The sequence below is a fragment of the Myotis myotis genome, unplaced genomic scaffold, assembly GCF_014108235.1.
Source record: "Myotis myotis isolate mMyoMyo1 unplaced genomic scaffold, mMyoMyo1.p scaffold_m19_p_2, whole genome shotgun sequence".
Classification (NCBI taxonomy): domain Eukaryota; kingdom Metazoa; phylum Chordata; class Mammalia; order Chiroptera; family Vespertilionidae; genus Myotis; species Myotis myotis.
In genome coordinates, this window is record NW_023416324.1 from 3,177,957 (window position 1) to 3,198,852 (window position 20,896).

General features: G+C 44.5%; 1 protein-coding gene across 5 annotated transcripts in view; it reads right to left on the minus strand.

Annotated features, from left to right (window-relative positions):
• The window catches only part of RERE (arginine-glutamic acid dipeptide repeats), a 403,197-nt gene that overhangs the window by 126,442 nt on the left and 255,859 nt on the right, over positions 1 to 20,896 (minus strand). The window contains exon 1 of one of the 5 annotated variants that reach the window (XM_036350925.1): positions 13,255 to 13,464. The exons of the other annotated variants lie outside the window; for them this stretch is intronic. Within the exon in view, the coding sequence (XP_036206818.1) occupies positions 13,255 to 13,280 (26 nt within the window). The 5' untranslated portion in view covers positions 13,281 to 13,464. Of the gene's footprint in view, positions 1 to 13,254; positions 13,465 to 20,896 lie in introns of those variants that run through there. 5 annotated transcript variants of the gene reach the window in all.

Sequence of the window (20,896 nt, forward strand, 5' to 3'; positions counted from 1 at the left end):
TCCAGGAACTCCCAAATATAGAATAAATGGCAGAAATATTTTTTAGGTCCAAGATAAAAAGACAGCAACACAACCCATTAGAGAAAACGGTCTGCATCCGACAGAAAAACTGTCAGAATATGAACTAAAGATGAAAGACAAGAAGGAGGCTTCATGGGAAACTGTCAGTGTCCAGCTGCACTGAAATCCGCAGAACCATCCCCACCCTCCCTTCTCTGATAGCATCCAAGCTCTGCATTCAATCAGACATTCCTCCCCACTGCCCCGCTGCTCCCTTCTTCCCGAATGTTCCTTTTGTGGCTCACGCTGCACTGTTAGAGGATGACAGTCCGCTCTGTGGACATTTCCTACCTCCAGCCACGCTGAGACTGTCAGCTTCTAGAGTACAAGAACTGAGTTTTAATTCATTTTTTAAAATCTCTCCCTCCAGCCCCCAGAGTCTAACACACTCCCTGCCTGGCATTATTAAGCATTCAGGACAAATTACAAGTTCCTTGGCTGCATAAATATCTCTGGACTACTAAGATGTAAAACTTGACAAAAACCACCAGGAATTATTATTTAAATGTAATATTGACAGCTTGCAGAAAACACTCAATAATCATATGCTCAGACTTTTTGGTCTCAGAACCCTTTACATTCCTTTTTTTTTTTTTAACAGTACAAAATTTTTATATTTAGAATTAGCCAGCTGGACTCAGTTTAGATCATCCCAATTTTGTTGCCAACATCCAAAGCATCGTCAAACCTACGCCTTCTTTCCTCCATCAGGCCTGATCAGGGTGTCGCCCTTGGCCATGTCAGTGCCACAGGGCTTCTTCACAGCCTGTCTGACCTGGTGCTTGTTGGCCTTGACATCACAATGGACACAAGTGTACTGACTGCTGTGTCTTCTCTCTTCGCCATGGCTGCCTCGGGAGGGGAGTCTGACGGTGGTGCAGTGGGCAGGCTTGTTTCTCCGGGAGTGCTCTTCCGAGGGTATCTGCGCTGCCGTCGGGGCCTCTTTGGTCGTAGGACGGTGGGTGACCTGCGTATCTTTCTTCTGTGTGGCTATGACGCCTTTCAGCACTGCTTTCTTTGCCTTCAAAGCCTTTGCTTTGGGTTTGACTTTGGGTGGGGCAGCTTCCTTATTCGATTCAGTGCCATCTTCATAAAAAGCCCCTTTACGTTGCCCAGCCAGTGTGGCTCAGTTGGTTGAGCACTGACTGTCCCATGCACAAGAGGTCATGGGTTGGATTCCCAGTCAGGTAAGCACATGACGGTTGTGGGCCCAATCCCCAGTAGGGAGCATGCAGGAGGCAGCCAATCCATGTTTCTCTCTCTCTCTCTCCCTTTCTCTCTAAAATTAATAAAAACATATATAAATTTTAAAGCCCTTTTACATTCTTCAAATTACTGAGCATCTCAAGTAAGTAGTGTGGACGAAAGAGGGCCACATGCTAACCTGACTCACTCAGAGAAGGCCTGCATGAAGGCCTTGCAAACTCAAGAGACCAGAAGTAACCACAAAGGATGGTCTGAAATTCAAACCTTTTAATTAAAAAGCAGTTTATAGTGGGTCATGACCTAGGCCAGGATCTTCCCTGACAAAGATCAGCTTGGATCTTTACTGGGCCTATTGTCTCTTTGCATCTAAAATGACCTACCTGTGGAATGTCAGGGTAACTTGTAACTCCCCTTTTTCTGGACCCCTCAGGGCACAACAAATGGCACCAGGCCTAAGAACACAACTTCCCTGGTTAGTTATCTTGTTAATTGTTGATTATTAACTATTCTGTACCCCCCACCACCACCTATGTAAAAAATGTGTCTATCATTTTACTTTTTAGCCAATCCCAGAGCCCACCCCCCTTTGCTTTCTCCCACCTCCCTAATCTATCACCAGTGGATTTCAGTAATTTACTTATATCTCCTCCTTTGATTGTAATGTATAAAACAAGGTGAAAAAATGCCATTCTCCATAGCACTATCTCAATATGTTGAGATTCTACTTCCTGGCAACTGTCGACAGTTTGGCTCAAATAAACTCACAAAAACCCAAATTCTTTACAGGTTTGAATTTTTTTTTTACGTTAACAGTATTTTTGAGAAATTTCAAAATATTTATTGATTCATTTAAAGCAATGAGCTCATTACATATTAACATGCATAACATTTTTTTATGAAACAGGACTGTACTTACACACACACAAAAACAGTAAAAATAAAGGCATTCTTTTACATTTTTACAAATCTCTTTAATGGAAGACAGCTGCATTCTCCTATCTGTTTCTACATTCAATCCGTTGCAACATGCTTTGGTTAAAGTATGTGAGGAAAATCTAGCCTCGTACAGATATATAACTGGAAAAACAAAGAATATTTTAACACATTTTTCGGTAATTACGGATATTCTTTTTGATACTACACCAAAACTCAACAAGTAATTGTTTCTTAAAGGTTTTTGCACAATATGAATCTAAAACCTCATTACTGATCTTCTGGACTATTTTACTTATCTATTTTCAAGCTTGTGGGTTCACAGAAGCTATCAAGCTCAAAGTGGTGGGTCCAGTTTCTCAAAATCCTAATTTTTCCTCTGAAGCTTAAACCTTAGCACTGGCAAATACGATCAGTTGTTTTCCTTGAAATGGCAGGTCTACTTCCTCCACTTTCAATAAAGTGTCTGCCAGTTACCCAAGTCTGAACAACCCGTTTGTCTGTTTTTCTTTTCTTTGTTTAATCTTTATTGTTGGGAGTATTACAGAAGCGCCCCCCCCCCCACTTCCCCCCTCCACCCGGTTCCCGCCCTGCCCACCTCAGGCCTTCACCACCCCACAGTGTGTGTCCATTCTTTCACATGAAAATGGTGCGCTGTGAACAAAACGGCTCTGGAAGCTTCTGAACAACAGCCCGCGCCCTCTGGTCACTTCCCATTTCCTCCCCAAAGAACGTTACAAAGACAGACTTCAAGGTTGGGATTTGATAAAATCGATAATGGGGTCCACAAACCACTTTGCGAAGTGCTGCTTATGAACAATTCTGAACTTTAGAAAATAGTGAAGGCTGAAATGGAAAAGGCCCCTAATCCGGAAGATTCCAGGGTTCTCTGTCCATTGGTAGCACAACAGCTAACAACTGAGTGCTCTACAGTATCATCTATTTTTATATACTAATTCATTTAATTCATATCTTGAAAGTAATGGAAGTACTACTAGTAGTGATATTTACAGAGGTTCAGATCTCATTCTATCTTGTGTTTAAACAAGAGCTTCATACAGGTTTCTGCTTGATATACAGCATTGCTTAATGAACACAGTGGGTACCTGCGAAGCCAAGGTGAATTCAGAAAGGAAAATCCAGACCAAGGACAGTGAAAATCCCAGGAAAGCCAGGTAAGGGATACCACACATGAAAAAAGAGACAGAGACGGAAGTCACACCCCAGGATAGCGCGGGCCACACTTATGTACACCTTTATCCTTGCCGCAGGGCTTTTCTACAGTGTTTTAAATTCAGGTATCTTATAATTATACTAGGGGCCCGGTGCACGAAATTCGTGCACTGGGGGGGGGGGTGTCCCCCCCAGCCCAGCCGGCCCCCTCTCACATACTGGGAGCCCTCAGGGGTTGTCCTAGTGACAGCTTAGACCCGCTCCCTGCTCCCCTTGGGGATAGGGCCTAAACCGCAGTCTGGCCTCCCTTAGTGGGAGGTGACCGGGCTGATCAGGGGAAGGCACCAGCCCCATCACCCCGCTGCTGCAGCCACTGCCAGTCACCGCAGCTACCAAGGTGTTTTCATCAACACGGACTCCCATCCCTTCACCATGAAAAAATGACAACTTTCTTTAGGCATTTTCAAGATGTGTCTTTCATATAATAATAATTTATTATTTTTTTTTAGCTTCACCTGTGGATATGTTTCCATTGATTTTTAGAGAATGTGGAAGAGAAAGGGAAAGACAGAGAGAAACATCAAAGTGAAAGGAACACTTTGATTGGTTGCCTCCTGCATGAGCCCTGACCTGGGCCCCGGCCAGGGAGGAGCCTGCAACCTAGGTACATGCCCTTGGTCAGAATTGAACTCAGACCCTGCCATCAGCAGGCCAAGGCATTATCCACTGAGCCAAACCGGCTAGGGCAGGATATGGCATTTCTTAGCCCTCCAGCAGCGGACCTTTGTTTTTTTTCGCCAGGAGTGTGGTGAAGAACCCTAGATCACCTTTTTGTATTCTTATTACCCAAGTTACTAAGAATATTACCAGTGGCATACAGGGAGCTTAACCAATGAGCGGTCAGAAAAGGTGTTTCCTCTGTAGTTCACACCAATCGCTGGCTTGCCCCCGCCCCCGCCCCCTCCACCCCAGGCCTGGGCAGGGGACTCCGATCTCCCCCCATCACCAGCTCCGCCCTCACCCAGGCCTGACGCCTCGGCCAGAGGCGTCAACCCCCATCACCCTCTGATCGCCAGAGGTGTCAGGCCTGGGCAGGGGACCCCCAGACCCCTTTGATTGCCGGCTCCGCCCCCTGCCCAGGCCTGACACCTCTGGCCCAGGCATTAGGCCTGGGCAGGGGACCCCCATCTGTCTCCAATTGCCAGATCGGCCCCTTGCTCAGGCCTGACGCCTTGGCCAGAGGCGTCGACCCCCATCACCCTCCAATCACCGGCTCCGCCCCCCACCCAGGCCTGATGCCTCTGGCCCAGGCGTCAGGCCTGGGCAGGGGACCCCCATCTGCCCCCCGATCACCAGCTCCGCCCTCATCCAGGCCTGACGTCTCTGCCAGAGGTGTCGACCCCCATCACCCTCCGATCGCCGGATCGGCCCCTTGCCCAGGCCTGATGCCTCTGCCAGAGGTGCCTGGGCAGGGGACCCCAGACCCCTCCGATTGCTGGCTCCGCCCCCCACCCAGGCCTGACGCCTCTCACCAAGGCGTCAGGCCTGGGCAGGGGACACCCAGACCCCTCCGATTGCTGGATCGGCCCCTCGCCCAGGCCTGACGCCTCCACCAGAGGTGTCAGGCCTGGGCAGCGGACCCCCATCTCCCCCCAATCACCAGCTTCTGGGCGGCTTCTGGGACCGGCCTGCGGCCCGGGATGGCAGCTCGTGCTGGCGGCTGCGCTGCCCCGCCCTGCCTGCAGTATGCAAATTAACCACCATCTTCGTTGGAGGTTAATTTGTATATCGTGCTGATTAGCCAATGGGAGGCATAGTGAAGGTACAGTCAATTACCATGTTTGTCTATTATTAGATAGGATGGTAAACACAAGCCAAATAAAGCTAAGCAAATTCTATATATTTCTAATCTAATCTTAAGGATGACCTTGTAAGGTAGGTGTTACTGTTACCTGCCTAGATAAGGAAACTGAACCTAAGAGAGGTTAACAAATTGACAAAGGTTACACAGATAACATATGGAAAAACCAGGATTCGAACTCAAGTTTAGTTAATGCCAAAGTCAGAACTCCCAATCACAGTCCCATCTGGCAGTGTTAAGTTACTGAACCAAAATTGTACAATGACTTCCAAACAAATAGAACCAGTATGAGAAGCCATGTCCTTTTCTCTAATTTAAAGACAAAATAATAAAAAAAGAGGTTTCTTTTTAAGTTTGAAAATCATGTTAGAAAAGAAAAACTATCAAAGTTAAAGGCCAATTTATGTACCATTATGACAATGGCAAAATTACAGAAGTGGAGAACAGATTAGTGGTGACAAGGTGTTAGGAATGGTGAAGGAGAGGGTAGGAAAATCTTTGTGATGATGGACCAGATAGATCGACATTATGGTGGTGGTTACACAAAGCTACACTTGTGATGAAATGGCACAGAACCATACACACATTGTACTGATGCCAATGTCTAAGGATTGGTATTGCCCTACATCATATAATGTACCTTTGGGGGGGAGTGAGAGAAGGGTGCAGGGCAGCACAGCAACTGCCTGTGCACCTAAAAAATTCTAGTTTTTAAAAAGTCAAAAGAAGAGGTTAGCTGAGTACAGCATTACAGGCAAACTAGGGATAAGAAAGAAGCCAGACATGAGAAAAGCTGATTAAATGACAAATAGAATACCCCCAAAATATACCATAGACAGCTGGGCAGTAAGTAAAGAAAGAATGCCATAGTTAATGAGCATAGTTAATGATTCAGGAATTAACTCGTCACATATTACTTTCTTCTCTGTGTTTACTACAGGATCTCTGGTATGGGTCATCCTTTTTGAGAAATCCTTAACTGTGAATCATACTTTAAAAAAAAATTGTCACCATCCTCACCGGTAAGGAGAAATTTCTCTGTGTGGCTAATGTAAATAATATATGTTTTTCAAAACACCTGAGACTCAGTCCTCATTATTCTACAAATCTTTGCTTTGGAATATGAAAAAATAGTCCCAGACGCCAAATTACAAGAATAATGGTAAGTCATTGTGTTTACTCCTTGAGTATTAAAAAAGAAAAAGGGAAAGAAATTCATTGTTTATAAAATCGGATACAAAAGAAACCAATGTAACAAAGCAGTATCCATGGCAACTACAACTTAATATTTCAGGCCTCTTCAGCTGCAGTGGATTAAATAAAATGACAAGATGTTCCCTTTGAAAAGTAACCTGTTACCATGGAAACATTTTAGTCTAAGAAGTAAACAGGGAATGGACAGAAAGGAGCAGGAAGCCTGCAACTGAATATCAAAAAGGGAGCCGCATCTATGCCAAGGGATGAGAAGGCTGGCTGGCAGACCCGAGAGGTTAGCTGGAGAGGGGAGCCTGCCCGGACAGAATCACTTCTTCATCCTAATGAGAGGGGGTGGCACTGCAATATCTCTACATGAGCATGGTAACTGCCTGAGACAAGGACCTGAGTCCACGGGGGGTGGGGGGGGAGAAGGGACGCGGACATGGGGCTCAGGGGAAATGACACGAGTTAGCAGAACAGAGGCCCCTGGAGGAGCTGGCATGACTTCCCATCATAACCCAGACATGGACCCCACCCCAAACACAGCATAACAGCAGTGCGGCCTTTGGCACATTCCCAAAGGCCTGGTAACTCTCTAGTCAGACCCCTGCCCTGTGGCTGATGTCATGTGAGAATGAAACACTGTACAATATCCCTTTACCCGTCCTTCAGATGGCAAGGCACAGAGAGCAGATCATTCTTATCTTTTCTACAGTGTGTTGAGTTAAGCAGGAGGACTGACATGAAATCAACAAAAAGACCAGAAATTCCACTACCTCATTCAGAAAGTGACAACAGAAATGGACTGTGGGTCAGAAATAAATACACCAAATTTTAGAAAAACAGTAAGGCAATTATCAGAATTTTTTATTTATTTTTAATTGTATTTTTTAAAAATTGATTTCAGAGAGGAAGAAAGAGGGACAGAGAGATAGAAACATCAATGATGAGAGAGAATCATGGATCGGTTGCCTCCTGCACGCCCCATACTGGGGATGGAGCCCACAACCCGGGCATGTGCCCTGACCAGGAATAGAACCAGTAACTTCCTGGTTCATTAGGTCTATGCTCAACCTCTGAGCCATGCCGGCCAGGCAGAATTTCTTCTTTTTAGAAGGGTTGTGGGCAGGCGTAAAAATGACACTAATGCCCGGCCGCAGTGGCTGAGTGGCTGAGTGTCGACCTATGAATCAGGAAGTCACGTTCAATTCCTGGTCAGGGCACATGCCTGGGTTGCAGGCTCGATCCTCAGTGTGGGGTGTGCAGGAGGCAGCTGATCAATGATTCTCTCTCCTCACTGATGTTTCTATCTCTCTCCCCCTCTCCCTTCCTCTCTGAAATCAATAAAAATATATTTTTTAAAAATGAGGCTAATGAGGTGGAAGACTGGAATAGTGTACAAAGTTTCTCAGATTTGTCCAACATGAACACATATTTCTAAAGGAGTCTTTAGCAAGTCTGTGATTTCTTTAAAGTCTAACATAGTATCTTAAAAAATCATGTAAATTTTATATTCTATTCCAGAACATATTCTCATTCATTTTAAGATAGAAAATATTTTCCCTAAATCTGAATAAAACAACCATGTTTTGTACATCCTACCAGGATGCCCCAGGACTTTGGCACCCACTACTGGGAGGGTGGGAGGGTGGGGCTGGCAGACACGCCTGAGTCTAGATGCTCAGGTGCAGGGGAAGAACACGGACTTCAGAGTCAAATGAGCCTGGATGAAAATTTTAGTACCAAGGTTCTGTTAGCTCTAAGAGTGACTGTGAAGACTTAATCCAATCTCTTTGAACCTTAGTTTCCACATCTACAAAACAAAGTTCTTAACGATGAAGTCTGCAAGGTTGCTATAAAAATAAAAACTGATCTATGGAAGGAAGTAGGCACAGCTCCTGTTGCACAGTAGTCATTACTATTATTAGCTGCAGGGCCGGCAGTGAGAACAGAAGCTAATTCCTCTATTCTGAGTTCCCAAAGCAATACCTCTCTATCCTTCAGCCCTTATCACAGGCATAATTTTATATTTATTTTGTGTGATTATTTCTTTCAATGGATGCCTTGCTCTTTAGAATAAAAGCACCATGTGGATAGGAATCAAGTCTGTTTTTAGCTCTCCATTATATCCCAGAGCCCACTGGCACCCACTAAATATATTTTAAATGAATAAATGACTCCAAATTTTTAACTAAATTATTATTTAGCTACCGATAGCAACTAAACATTTTGTTACAAAATCCAATCAAGTCACTTGTAACAGAAGGCTAGCCTCCAAGCAAAATTAATCTGAAATAGGTTTGATAAAGTGCCCAGCAGAAACAAAATTCAGCATTCATTCAAAAAACTCAAAAGAAAAAAAGAGAGTCACCAGTTGAAAGAGTTAATGTTCCAAAATTCATACACAAATGCAAAGATCAAGACAGGAACTCCTCCAAAAACCAGAACACAGTATTCTCTGATGGAAGTCCCTTAGTGGCCATCTAACCCAGTCCTCCAGCTTCACAGAAGAAACCAGGACTCGAGGAGATAAAGGCGCTCTTTTGAGGGATTCTAGGCCATAGAAGCAGCTATCCCTCCATAGGGGCCCCTGTATATCATTCAGATTCCAGGCTAAGAGTTTAGGCATTGGCCGAGGAGTAGGAAGAATTTCCATGCTGACAATAAGATGCAGTAAACATGGCATCTACACAATAATATTTAACATCATAAAACGTGATTAAAAAAAAAAAGTTAAACAACATGTAAGAAAGAATCTGGTTTCAAAGTGCTGCAATGACTCTACTCCACTGTCTAAATGTCTTGTCTGGCCTCGGCCATTACACAGCAGCATGCAGTGGCCGCCATGGCACATGGCTGCATCCCACCTCAAGTTCCTTCTGAGTTTTACTGTCATCACTGGCAGCAAAGAAGGAAATGGCTGCTAAGGACCAGAGCCCACCACAAAGCTGCACGCACATACATATCTGATGCTTTAGAAAACCAACTTTTTTTCAAAATCCCACTGTTACTGAAAATAATTTATAAAGCAGCAGTATTTGAAAATTAAGCCAATCTCCTGACCAGAAATGTTGCTGATTTTTTGCATATTGAAATTAAACTTTATAATGAACAGAAATGGAGTGTCCCCAGAAAATGAGAGACTTTGGACCAAATAAGCAGCTCTACAATACACGTCTAAATGTCACTTTGTTCCTACTGGGAAGCCTCTGAAAAATGCTATAAAAATATGACCACAGCCTCCTTCTTCTTCACTACAGTGGTGAGCATATGGCAGGGGGGTAGGGGGGATGGAGAGAATCTAGCAGCACCTCTGGTGGCAACACAAGCATTAATACACACACACACACACACACACACACACACACACACAATTAGAGAAAGTGGTAAGAAAAGAACAACATTGAACGCTAAATGCACCAAATGTTATGCAATATGGAAGTAAAACTTCTCTATAAAGATATTCAAGAAGTGTAAAGAAAACTATAAACACCCAAAGAGCATAAGAAAAAGAGGAGATCAGTAAATGGTGGTTAAACACATTGGTCACTAACTTAACTTACCATTAATTCCTAACATAATTCTTAGCATTGTCTTCATTAATAAGGTTTTTGAGAGAACCATACCTACAAAGGATTGTAGAGTTGGCCTTTGAATTAATAACAATAATACACTGAGCAACTATATGTCAAACACTTTCATAGTTTTCATCCAATCTTAATAACAACTGTAAGAACTATTATTTATCTCTATATTACCCATGAGAAAACTGAGGTTCAGGGGAGGGAAGGAATTTATCCAATGTCACAGCTGGTCCAATGTCATTTATGAGGTGGAATGTGAACTGTGCCTCTAACTCCAAACCTAGGCTGTTCTCTTACCATAGATGCCACTCATTTATGCAACATATTTAGGCTGGAGGCCCATTTGTCAAGCACTTTCCTGGGAACTGAGGCTAAAGAACAGACATGGTCCATGCCCCAAAGCTTAGAATCTAATAGGGAAGATAATCAACCAAATGATCACAAATAAATGTATAGATCAAATAATTCTGAACTATAGAAATAATGTCTAATAACCCCAATGAATTTGAATAAACTATTTTAGCTTAGACCGAAAGTAGTAGAGTATACATCATGAGACTAGGTTAGCTTTAAAGATATGTTCAAGAACCTATATCCCCTTCTATCAGAAACTACTCAATACAGATGACTTCAGTGTGGGCGGAGATTCATGATGACATCCAGTAGAAAATGTGCTATTTTCTATCTCATTCTGATACTGTGAAGTACAACAGGAGGGGGGCAATGAGCTACAATGAAACGAACTAGCATGTTTTCAATGTCCAGGCAACACAGACCCTAGACAACTTCACTAACCAGGAGAGTAACTTTCCAAGTGCTATTCCTCCATCTCTACCACCACCTGACAAGCAAGCACACAAACCCCAAACCAGAAGATGACTGACCAGCAAATAACATTCCCAAAGTATTTTTTCCCAAGACAGGAACATATAGAACAAATACTTATCACCCAAGATATAGCTCTAGTGACTTACTTTATTGGATTTGAAACACAGACATTGGACTCTTAACAAAGGGTTCCGTTCCCATAGTCCGTGGTCGGCAAACCGCGGCTCACGAGCCACATGCGGCTCTTTGGCCCCTTGAGTGTGGCTCTTCCACAAAATACCACGTGGGGGCGCGCACGTACAGTGCGATTGAAACTTCGTGGCCCATGCGCAGGAGTCGGTATTTTGTGGAAGAGCCGTTATTTTGTGGAAGAGCCACACTCAAGGGGCCAAAGAGCCGCGTGTGGCTCGCGAGCCGTGGTTTGCCGAGCCGCAGTTTGCCGACCACTGCATCACCAGAGTAACTATTAAGTCCTCACCATCTAAACAGGCAGCTGCACTCAAGCTCCACAAATACATATTTTATGAGGCCAGACCAGGCCAGCCAGACAAGGGGGAAGAACCTGGCCAGAGTTGATTCAGCTACAAGGAGAGCTTCCTGTTCACATTTTATTTGCTAAATGTAAAATAAAATAAAAAAGTTTGAGAAGAATGAAAGATCCTAGAACAGAAAGGCAGTTCCACAACTGTTTCCCCAGTAAGTGTTCTCCTAGTTTAAATAATGCGTTTTCTAAATAAACCTGAACCTTCAGTCCTGCAAGGATCCCACTTGTGAATGACCAACAAGTACTCACTCACTCCCCAGTTTCTCTGAAGAAAGGACAACTGCAGACTTAGAAGAGTAAATGTGCTTCTACACAGAGTGAATAAGTCACAGTCCCGAAGCACCGCTATCTGGTTTGGGGGAAAGTGGGTATCTGCTCCAAACTCCCAAATGCAAATCATAATAGAAGAAAATAAGTAAATAAAATCAGAGTAGGAAGCCAGCTCTCACATGAATAAAAAAAGGGATTAAAAACCAGTAATAAATGTGCTAACCCTATATTACTCCTGCATAATCCATGTGCTTAATCGCAATCCTAAAACTTAACCTGCTAGGAGCCAGATTACACTTCAGCAATATCTTCAGTGTCTAGAACGCACTATTAGCTTTCCCAAAACTGTCTGTCAAAATCAAGGGCCTCCTCTTGTCACTTTTTCTCTACAGGAAGAATTTCTCCCTGTGTCATCCTATGAGTCTTTCAGTTGCACATTCATCTATAGTTGGCTTCCCTTCAGCCCCAGAAATGCACAAAACTAAGTGTCACTTCAGTTTTTCCCCCAACCTTCTCAAAAGAAAGAGGAACAACTAATACAATGTAAACACTTCACTTAGTATTTACTGGGGTAAGACTTCAACTTAGGTAGGCTCCCTAAGGTGACCACAGCGACAGCCATCTTTCTGAGCCTCATCTGCAAACAGGACACACACCAAAAAGAACTTTGGGTCTGGAAAAGACGGGTGTCCATCCCCATCAAGCTGTGGGCACAAAGCGTGGCCTGGTCAATGCCTCCACTTCAATAGGCATCAACTCCTCTCTTTGCTCCTCTCTACAGAATTCGCAGGTCACACAACAAAATACACATACACAAGTACCATCCTCTGCTAAAACAAAACAAGTAAACAAAATACCTGGAATCTCAACGGCTAACACACATGTCACTGCATACAGTTTTTTTTAATTGCCAAGAAATTTTCCAGGCAACTGGATTGCTTCCTTTTGAAGCACTGACAGTAAAAAGTGGTGTGACATAACTTTTCATTTATTTAAAAAATCCATTTTAAGGTGATACTGTTGCAACCATAATCCGTAACTTTCCCCGGCATACGTCAAAACATGTGCACTATTTCATTTTCAGATGTCACGAAAGGATTACAAGAATTATAATTTGCTCTGGCAAACAGGCTCTCAATCAAAACAGGTTCCACCCACCTTCAAAGCAACCAATAGCTGCCCACCTACCACCTCCCTGAAACACCCAAACAGAGCTGCCCTGGGCCCAGGCATTGCTAGCGCAGCAGCCTGCAGGTTTGCTCTGCAGGTGCCTGAAGGCAAACGAGCTCAGCACAGGGCACCCCGCAAGACTTAGGTTAAAACTACACCCAGAGGAAGAGACGAGAGAAAGGCGAAGAGGACCGGGACAGAGGGACCCACAAGGTTCCCCATTTGCTTTAATGCATCTCCGGGTAGACCCCATCCTTAGCTCTGATTGCACGCTTCACAACACCACCTACGTGGCCAACCGGGGCTGAATTAAAAGCTCTCAGGAACATGCACTATGAATGATGAAATGATTCATAAACATCTTCAAAGTGAGAAAGAGCAGCAAAAACCATCCCTGTCTCGGTGAGGCCAGAGGAAGATTAGCCTACCTGCAGGGGCTGAATGGATCATCCATGACTAACAGAAGCTCTGGTGAGTCTAGCTGCCTCCCTGATCTCTCTTACAGCTAAAACTCTGCCCTTTTCTACTCTAACAACTCAAAATGGAGGCACATGCAGTCTGAGAGACCTCATAGAGCTTTCACTGAGCGTGTGCTATGACCTAAGCCTTCACGCAGAACGCAGAAACTTCCCCCTCACACTGACAGGACTGAGCATGTGCTGTGACCCTCCCTCATCCATACACTGTCTCTCAACGCAATCAATCTCAACCCTGCTGTTTCCGTAAATAAAGCCCAGCCAACAGCCTCTGCAGCTTCTCCCGCATACCAAGCTAGTGTGCAGGGAAGTGGGGCCTTCGAAAGGGGATCCGAGACAGCCGACACGGCGACTCAGCGAGCAGTGCCACTGAGAGGCTTCCGAAAAATGCCTTGCTCTGTCAAGACAACAGCAAGTTTTGTCTTTAAAAAATAATAACAACTTGTGGTTTTAAATAGCAAGATCTTCAAAAAGAACAAAATAAAAAAATACACTATGAATAACTATACAAGATTAGTTAACAGAAACACGGCGGCACATTTAAAAACATTTAAAAATAAACCACCACAGCAGTAGCTACTTAAGGGGAGCAACCCCACAAATTTCTTTCTGAAAACTTCAAAACATTTAGGAAAAGGGCACAGGAACAATCCTGGCAAAGCTGTGGAGTGCTGGATACTGCACAGCTACAAACACAGCGCAGGTGGGGAGATGGCACAGGGAGCAGAGTATCTAAACCACCTTATTCTATGCAAAGAGCTTCATCCCCTTTAGATAAGAAGTCTAAGATCTCCCCAAATCATAAATAAGAACATTTCCTACAGTGATCTGCAGCCAGCCAGCAATGTCTAACTTAAAGAATGTATTTCTAATAGTAAGGACAGGGAGGTCCAAATCCAGAGGTTGAAGAACACCCTGCCACCAGCACCCGACATCCACAGATGTGGCGGCCTCCTGCCTCAGAACTCAGGCACTTCTTCAGAACACTGCCCAGGAAGCTGAATTCATTCAACGGTAATCAGAAAGGATTGCTAAAGCCATGTAAGCAAGGCCACACGATCCTAGTCGTATTGAGCACTATGACGTATTCCTATTGCCCACAGTACCAGCCAAGGCATTTTCTGTTAAAATCCTTAAAAACACATTCATGCCCTCTCTCCCAAACTCCTCCTCCAAAATAAGGCAAACTGGGCTGTCAGCCATATAAGAACCTGAGGTCTGGATGTGTATGTAGTCTGAGTTTTTGCAAACTAAGAGATGATTCTTTATATTATGACTTAATTATAATTTAAGAAAAAGAAAGACCATGAATGCCCTAAAATGTATAACGGATGAGATAGGGTAGGAAAGAGCGGTGCCAATTCTGTTTCCTACAAATGTAATGGAGTGTGAAGAAATTAAAAACTGCTTAAGGGTACTCTATGTCCTCGAGATTCCTAAAGTTCAGGCAGAACCCATTCCATTTCTTGGTGCTCATGTTCGTGCTACTAAATCACCAAGTTCTGACACTGAGATTAAATAAAAACTCTCATTATGCCAAAAATGTAATTGACACAACACAAGAAATGCCAGGTACACTTGAAAAGTTTTACTTCTGACCCAGCACATGAAGCAAGTGTCTATAGGTTATAACACCATTTCCCCTATCCTCCTATCTAATAATAGAGAAACATGGTAATTAACCGTAACTTCGCTACCCTTCCCATTGGCTAATCAGCGAGATATGCAAATTAACTGCCAGCCAAGATGGCGGCCGCCAGCCAGGCAGCTGAAGCATACAGGAGGCTTGCTTGCTCCAGTGATGGAGGAAGCCAAAGTTCCCTGCCTGCTGCGGCCCAGCTCTGAGCTCTGGATGCAACAATGTTGCAATTATAGAAGCTAAACAAACCCCAGAAACCTGCTTTCAGCTGCCAGCGGGCTCAGAGCTTAGAGCGCCAGTGATGGTAACAGAGTTTCAATTATAGAATCTAAACAAACCCAGATACCTGCTTTCAGCCCGCAACCAGCTCTCAGCTCCAGTGACAGCTATAGAAGGTAAATAAATCCCAGAATAAAAAAAAAGAAAAAGTAAAAAAAAGAGCCTGGGAGCTTCAGTCACCCGCCAGCCTGAAAACGGCCCTCAGCCCCTCACCCAGACTGGCCAGGCACCCCAGTGCGGACCCCCACCCTGAAGGGGGTGTGACCAGCTGCAAACAGCCATCAGCCCGTCATCCAGGCTGGCCAGGCACCCCAGTGGGGACCCGCACCCTGAAGGGCGTGTGACCAGCTGCAAACAGCCATCCACCCATCATCCAGGCTGGCCAGGCACACCAGTGGGAACCCCCACCCTGAAGGGGGTGTGACCAGCTGCAAACAGCCATCAGCCCCTCACCCAGGCTGGCCAGGCACCCAAGCGGGACGCCCACCCTGATCCTGGACACCCTTCAGAGCAAACCAGCCAGCCCCCTCCCGTGCACCAGGCCTCAATCCTATATAGGAAAAGGGTAATATGCAAACTGACTCTAACAGCAGAAAGACTGGGAATGACTGGTCACTATGACACACACTGACCACCAGGGGGCAGATGCTCAATGCAGGAGCTGCCCTCTTGTGGTCAGTGCACTCTCACAGGGGGGAGCTCTGCTCAGCCACAAGCCAGGCTGATGGCTGCCAGTACAGCGGTGGTGGTGGGAGCCTCTCCTGCCTCCTCAGCAGCGCTAAGGATATCTGACTGCAGCTTAGGTCTGCTCCCCGCTGGCAAGTGGACATCCCCCGAGGGCTGCCAGGCTGCCAGAGGGATGTCTGATTGCCATCTTAGGCCCAATCCCCCCAGGGAGCAGGCCTAAGCCAGCAAGTGGTCACCCCCGAGGCGTCCCAGACTGCGAAAGGGCACAGGCCAGGCTGAGGAACCCCCTACCCCCTAGTGCACAAATTTTTGTACACCGGGCCTCTAGTCTATATAATAAAAGCCTAAGCGGCCATTATAGCACAACGACCAGAACAATCAGTCACTATGACGCACACTGACCACCAGGCTGGAGAGCCTCTCCCGCCTGCGTGGCAGCGCTAAGGAGCAGCAAGCTGAGCGGTAAGGAGCAGCGAGCAGGCGGGTGGTCCCAGACTGCGAGAGGGACCGACTGTTGGCAGGTGGACGTCCCCCGAGGGGTCCCAGACTATGAAAGGGCGCAGGCCGGGCTGAGGGAAACCCCTGTGCCACCCTTCCCCACCCCATACACGAATCTCATGTACGGGGCCCTCTAGTTGGTATATAAGATAACATGCCCCAGGAATAACTAGAAACAGTCTAGAGAAAAAGACTTTCTAAAAAGAAGAGCAATTAAATTAGAACCTAGCAGTTAAGTAGGTTAATATGACCACCAAAGTATTTCCTTGAAATGTGCATTTTTTAAAAGATTTACCATATCCCTTTATATGGAAAATGCTTCCTAGAAAAATTCAACTGAAGATAATAATTTAATAAATTCATCACTATTCTGAAAAACCATGGGAACTGTTCCTTGAGGACAGCACAACACCCTCACTATCACAACAAGTCAAGATACATGAACTGTAGTTTTGGTCCCACAAAGGCCCTGAGTGACTTTAAGGGCAAGTTACCAACATCCTAGGGCCTTTCCTCTGTAACACTGGACCCCAGTAGTGACCCCAGCCTACTTCCACATCCTCTTCATTGCCTGTCTTTCCTGACACTATCACTCACAGCTGTCCTTTACACTCCAGCTGGACAGATCCCCTTCCCATCCCCCCTTGGTGGCAGCACACCGGAGGGCTCACTCTCCTCTTTCACACTCTTTCACAAGGGGAATCCACCCACCCGACCACAATTCCAACCAGCCCCTCTAGAGATACCTCCTTACAGGACCAGCTTGGAAAGCTGGGAGAATTTTGTGCCTGTCCTGCTGTAACTTAACGTACCACAGCTTCTTCTGGGTGCCTCCCCTCTCCTTAAGAGATTTTAAGATCTTTAGGGGCAAGGAAAGTATCAAAATCATCTTTATTGGAACCACCCAACTTTCTTATTTTATACCTCAAAAACTTCATCTGATGCACTGAGAAGGGCACAAAATCACTTATATAGTATTTCTTTGCAAAAATTACATAACCTAACAAATGGGACTACATCAAAATAAAAAGCTTCTGCACAGCAAAAGAAACCATCAACAAAACAACAAGAAAACCCACTGTGTGGGAAAACATATTTGCCAATGTCATATCTGATAAGGGCCTAATCTCCAAAATTTATAGGGAACTCATACAACTCAACAAAAGGAAGATAAACAATCCAATCAAAAAATGGGCAAAGGACCTAAATAGACACCTTTCAAAAGAGGACATTCAGAAAGCCAAGAGACATATGAAAACATGCTCAAAGTCACTAATCATCCGAGAGATGCAAATCAAAACAACAATGAGGTACCATCTCACACCTGTCAGACTGGCTATCATCAACAAATCAACAAACGACAAGTGCTGGAGAGGATGTGGAGAAAAAGGAACACTTGTGCACTGCTGGTGGGAATGCAGACTGGTGCAGCCACTATGGAAGACAGTATGGAGTTTCCTTAAAAAACTGAAAATGGAACTCCCATTTGACCCTGTGATCCCACTTCTAGGAATATATCCCAAGAAACCAGAAACACCCATCAGAAAGGATATATGCACCCCTATGTTCATAGCAGCACAATTCACCATAGCTAAGATCTGGAAACAGCCTAAGTGCCCATCAGTAGATGAATGGATTAGAAAACTGTGGTACATCTACACGATGGAATACTATGCTGCTCTAAAAAGGAAGGAACTCTTACCATTTGCAACGTCATGGATGGAACTGGAGTGCATTATGCTAAGTGAAATAAGCCAGTCAATGAAGGAAAAATACCACATGATCTCACTCATTCATGGATAATAGAGACCATTATAAACTTTTGAACAATAATAGATACAGAGGCAGAGCTGCCTCGAACAGATTGTCAAACTGCAGCAGGAAGGCCGGGGAGGGTTTTGGGGCAGGAGGTAGGGGGGTAAGAGATCAACTAAAGGACTTGTATGCATGCATATAAGCATAACCAATGGACATAAGACTCTGGGGGATAGGGGAGGCTAGGGGACTGTCTAGGGCGGGGGGATAAAATGGACACATATGTAATACCCTTTGTAATACTTTAAGCAATAAAAAAAAAAAAAAAAATTACATAACCTAAATCTAATCAGGAGGAAACATGGACAAACCCCAACTGAAGAATATTCAACAAAACTGGCTTCTACTCTTCTACAATGTCAATGCCATAAAAAAACAAAAAGGCTAAGAAACTTGTTATGAAAACAAAGAATGGTTAAGGATATAAAGAGACAAAACAACTAAATGCCAACACGTGATCATAGGGAAAAATTATGATAAAGGTCAGTACTCGAAAAAATGGCAAAATTTCCAACTATACTAATAAGAGGGTAATACGCTAATTAGATCGGACATCTTCTGGACAAAGCCACGGTGGCAGGGGCCCAGGTAGAGGCGGTTAGGGGCAACCAGGCCGACAGGGGAGGTCAGTTAGGGGCGACCAGGCCAGCACGGGAGGGCAGTTGGGAGCGATCGGGCAGGCAGGCAGGTGAGCAGTTAGGAGCCAGCGGTCCCGGATTGCGAGAGGGATGTCCGACTGGCAGTTTAAACCGGCAGTCGGGCACCCCCCGAGGGGTCCCGGAATGTAGAGGGTGCTGGCCGGGCTGAGAGACCCCTCCCCACCCCCGCGAATGAATTTTGTGCACTGGGCGCCTCTAGTATGAACTATATTAGACTATACACTACTATGTCAATGTGACCTTTCCTGATTTTGATAGCCATACAATGGTTGTATAAGAGAATGTCTTTGGTCTTGGAAAATATACATTGAAATATTTAGGGGAAAAGAAGCTTGATGTCCGATATTCATTTCCAAATGTTTAAGGAAAGAAAAATACTAGAGAGATAGTAATGGAGCAAATATGGAAAATAATATGGTAAAAAACAGAGATAATAAGCAAACCTGTAATAAAGTTAAAAAGATAACACATAAAATACAATGAAAATAAAATAGCAAATATTACAAAATGTTAACAATTGTTGAGTTGGGGAAACTATATATGGGAGTTCTGTGTACTAACCTCATAACCCTTCTTTAAGTTACGTACATAAAATTCCAAAATGAAAATTTAAAAACATATCAAAGAAACAAAAAATACTTGTACTCGCCTTCAGCCATGAGTTCTCATGGAGTCTGGAGAGTGGACAGTCCAGTGGCACTGACCTGCCTGGCTACCTGCTTCGTCGTGCTCTAATCCCCACCTGAATCAACTAACATCCAGCTCCAAGTTCAGTCCAACCTCAGAATATGGGTTTTCTCCTCAGAGAAAATCAAGGAGCCCTGAAACCTAGTGGTCTGGTATTTCGGTAAGGCCACGTGCCACACTGAACCAGACTTCCAGTTCCAGAAATGGACTGTTTCCACTGACCAAGCCTCGTCTTTCACCAAGGACACCTTGGAACTATACTCAGTACTGAAGGGCCTCTAATGACCTGGGTCTTTTTTTTCTCCCCCGGCTGTCTTGAACAGTAGATACCTGCGTACTGCTTCTGACTGCCTGCCAGCACACTTCCTTACCTGTCACCTGACTGCCTGCAGGAATATGCACACCCTACCTGCATATGGCCTGTCCTACTGCTTCCTTCGGTGGCCTACCACAAGGTCTTCTCAGATGTCTGCTGACCACAGGTACGTCTACATTATCTCTGACCTCCCTCTCTCCTCCCCTAGCAAATAATAGGTGCAGCATTTACACTTCTAAATAAAGGGGAGATGAGCAAGTGAATGAATATGCTGTTCTAATGGATTCTTCCTTAACTTTATTTGAGCAGAAAATATATGTTTATCAGAAGTAAAGTCAGGCTCTAGCTGGTTTGCTCAGTGGACAGAGCATCACCCTGTGGACTAAAGGGTTCAATTTCGGTCAAGGGCATATGCCTGGATTGTGGGCTCAATCCCCAGTGTGGGGCATGCAGGAGGCAGCCAATCAATGATTCTCTCTCATCACTGATGTTTCTATCTCTCTCTCTCCCTTCCTCTCTAAAATCAATAAAAATATATTTTAAAAAAGAAGAAAGGTCTTTTAATACTTGCAACTGTCCTATAAGATTGATACTGTTTCAAAACAAAGTGGAATAAAATGAATTAAGTACAACGCTCACAGCAGAGTCAGGCACATACTGCTCACTAACTAGCTATAGTTAGTAACATTACTGCCATTGTCAGTCAGGGAACTATTAACTTATAAGACCTTGCAAATGCCTCAGTTTAAGATTATTACTAAATGCAATGATAATAATCCTTAAGCCTCAGAAGAAGCAGCAGCTCCTTCCGGCAAGAAAAGTGAAGAGGGTACAGCTGATTGCAGGTGATCAAGAACATTCTCTCCTGGGTAAGATAGAAGATCAGATCTGAGCCCTTCACTTGTTTCCACCAGATTACTAAGAGAAGACTCATACTGAAAACCAAAGTACCAAGAATATAATCAGATGTTTCATGCTACAGACCAAAACCACTGATAATTTCATAAGAAAAAC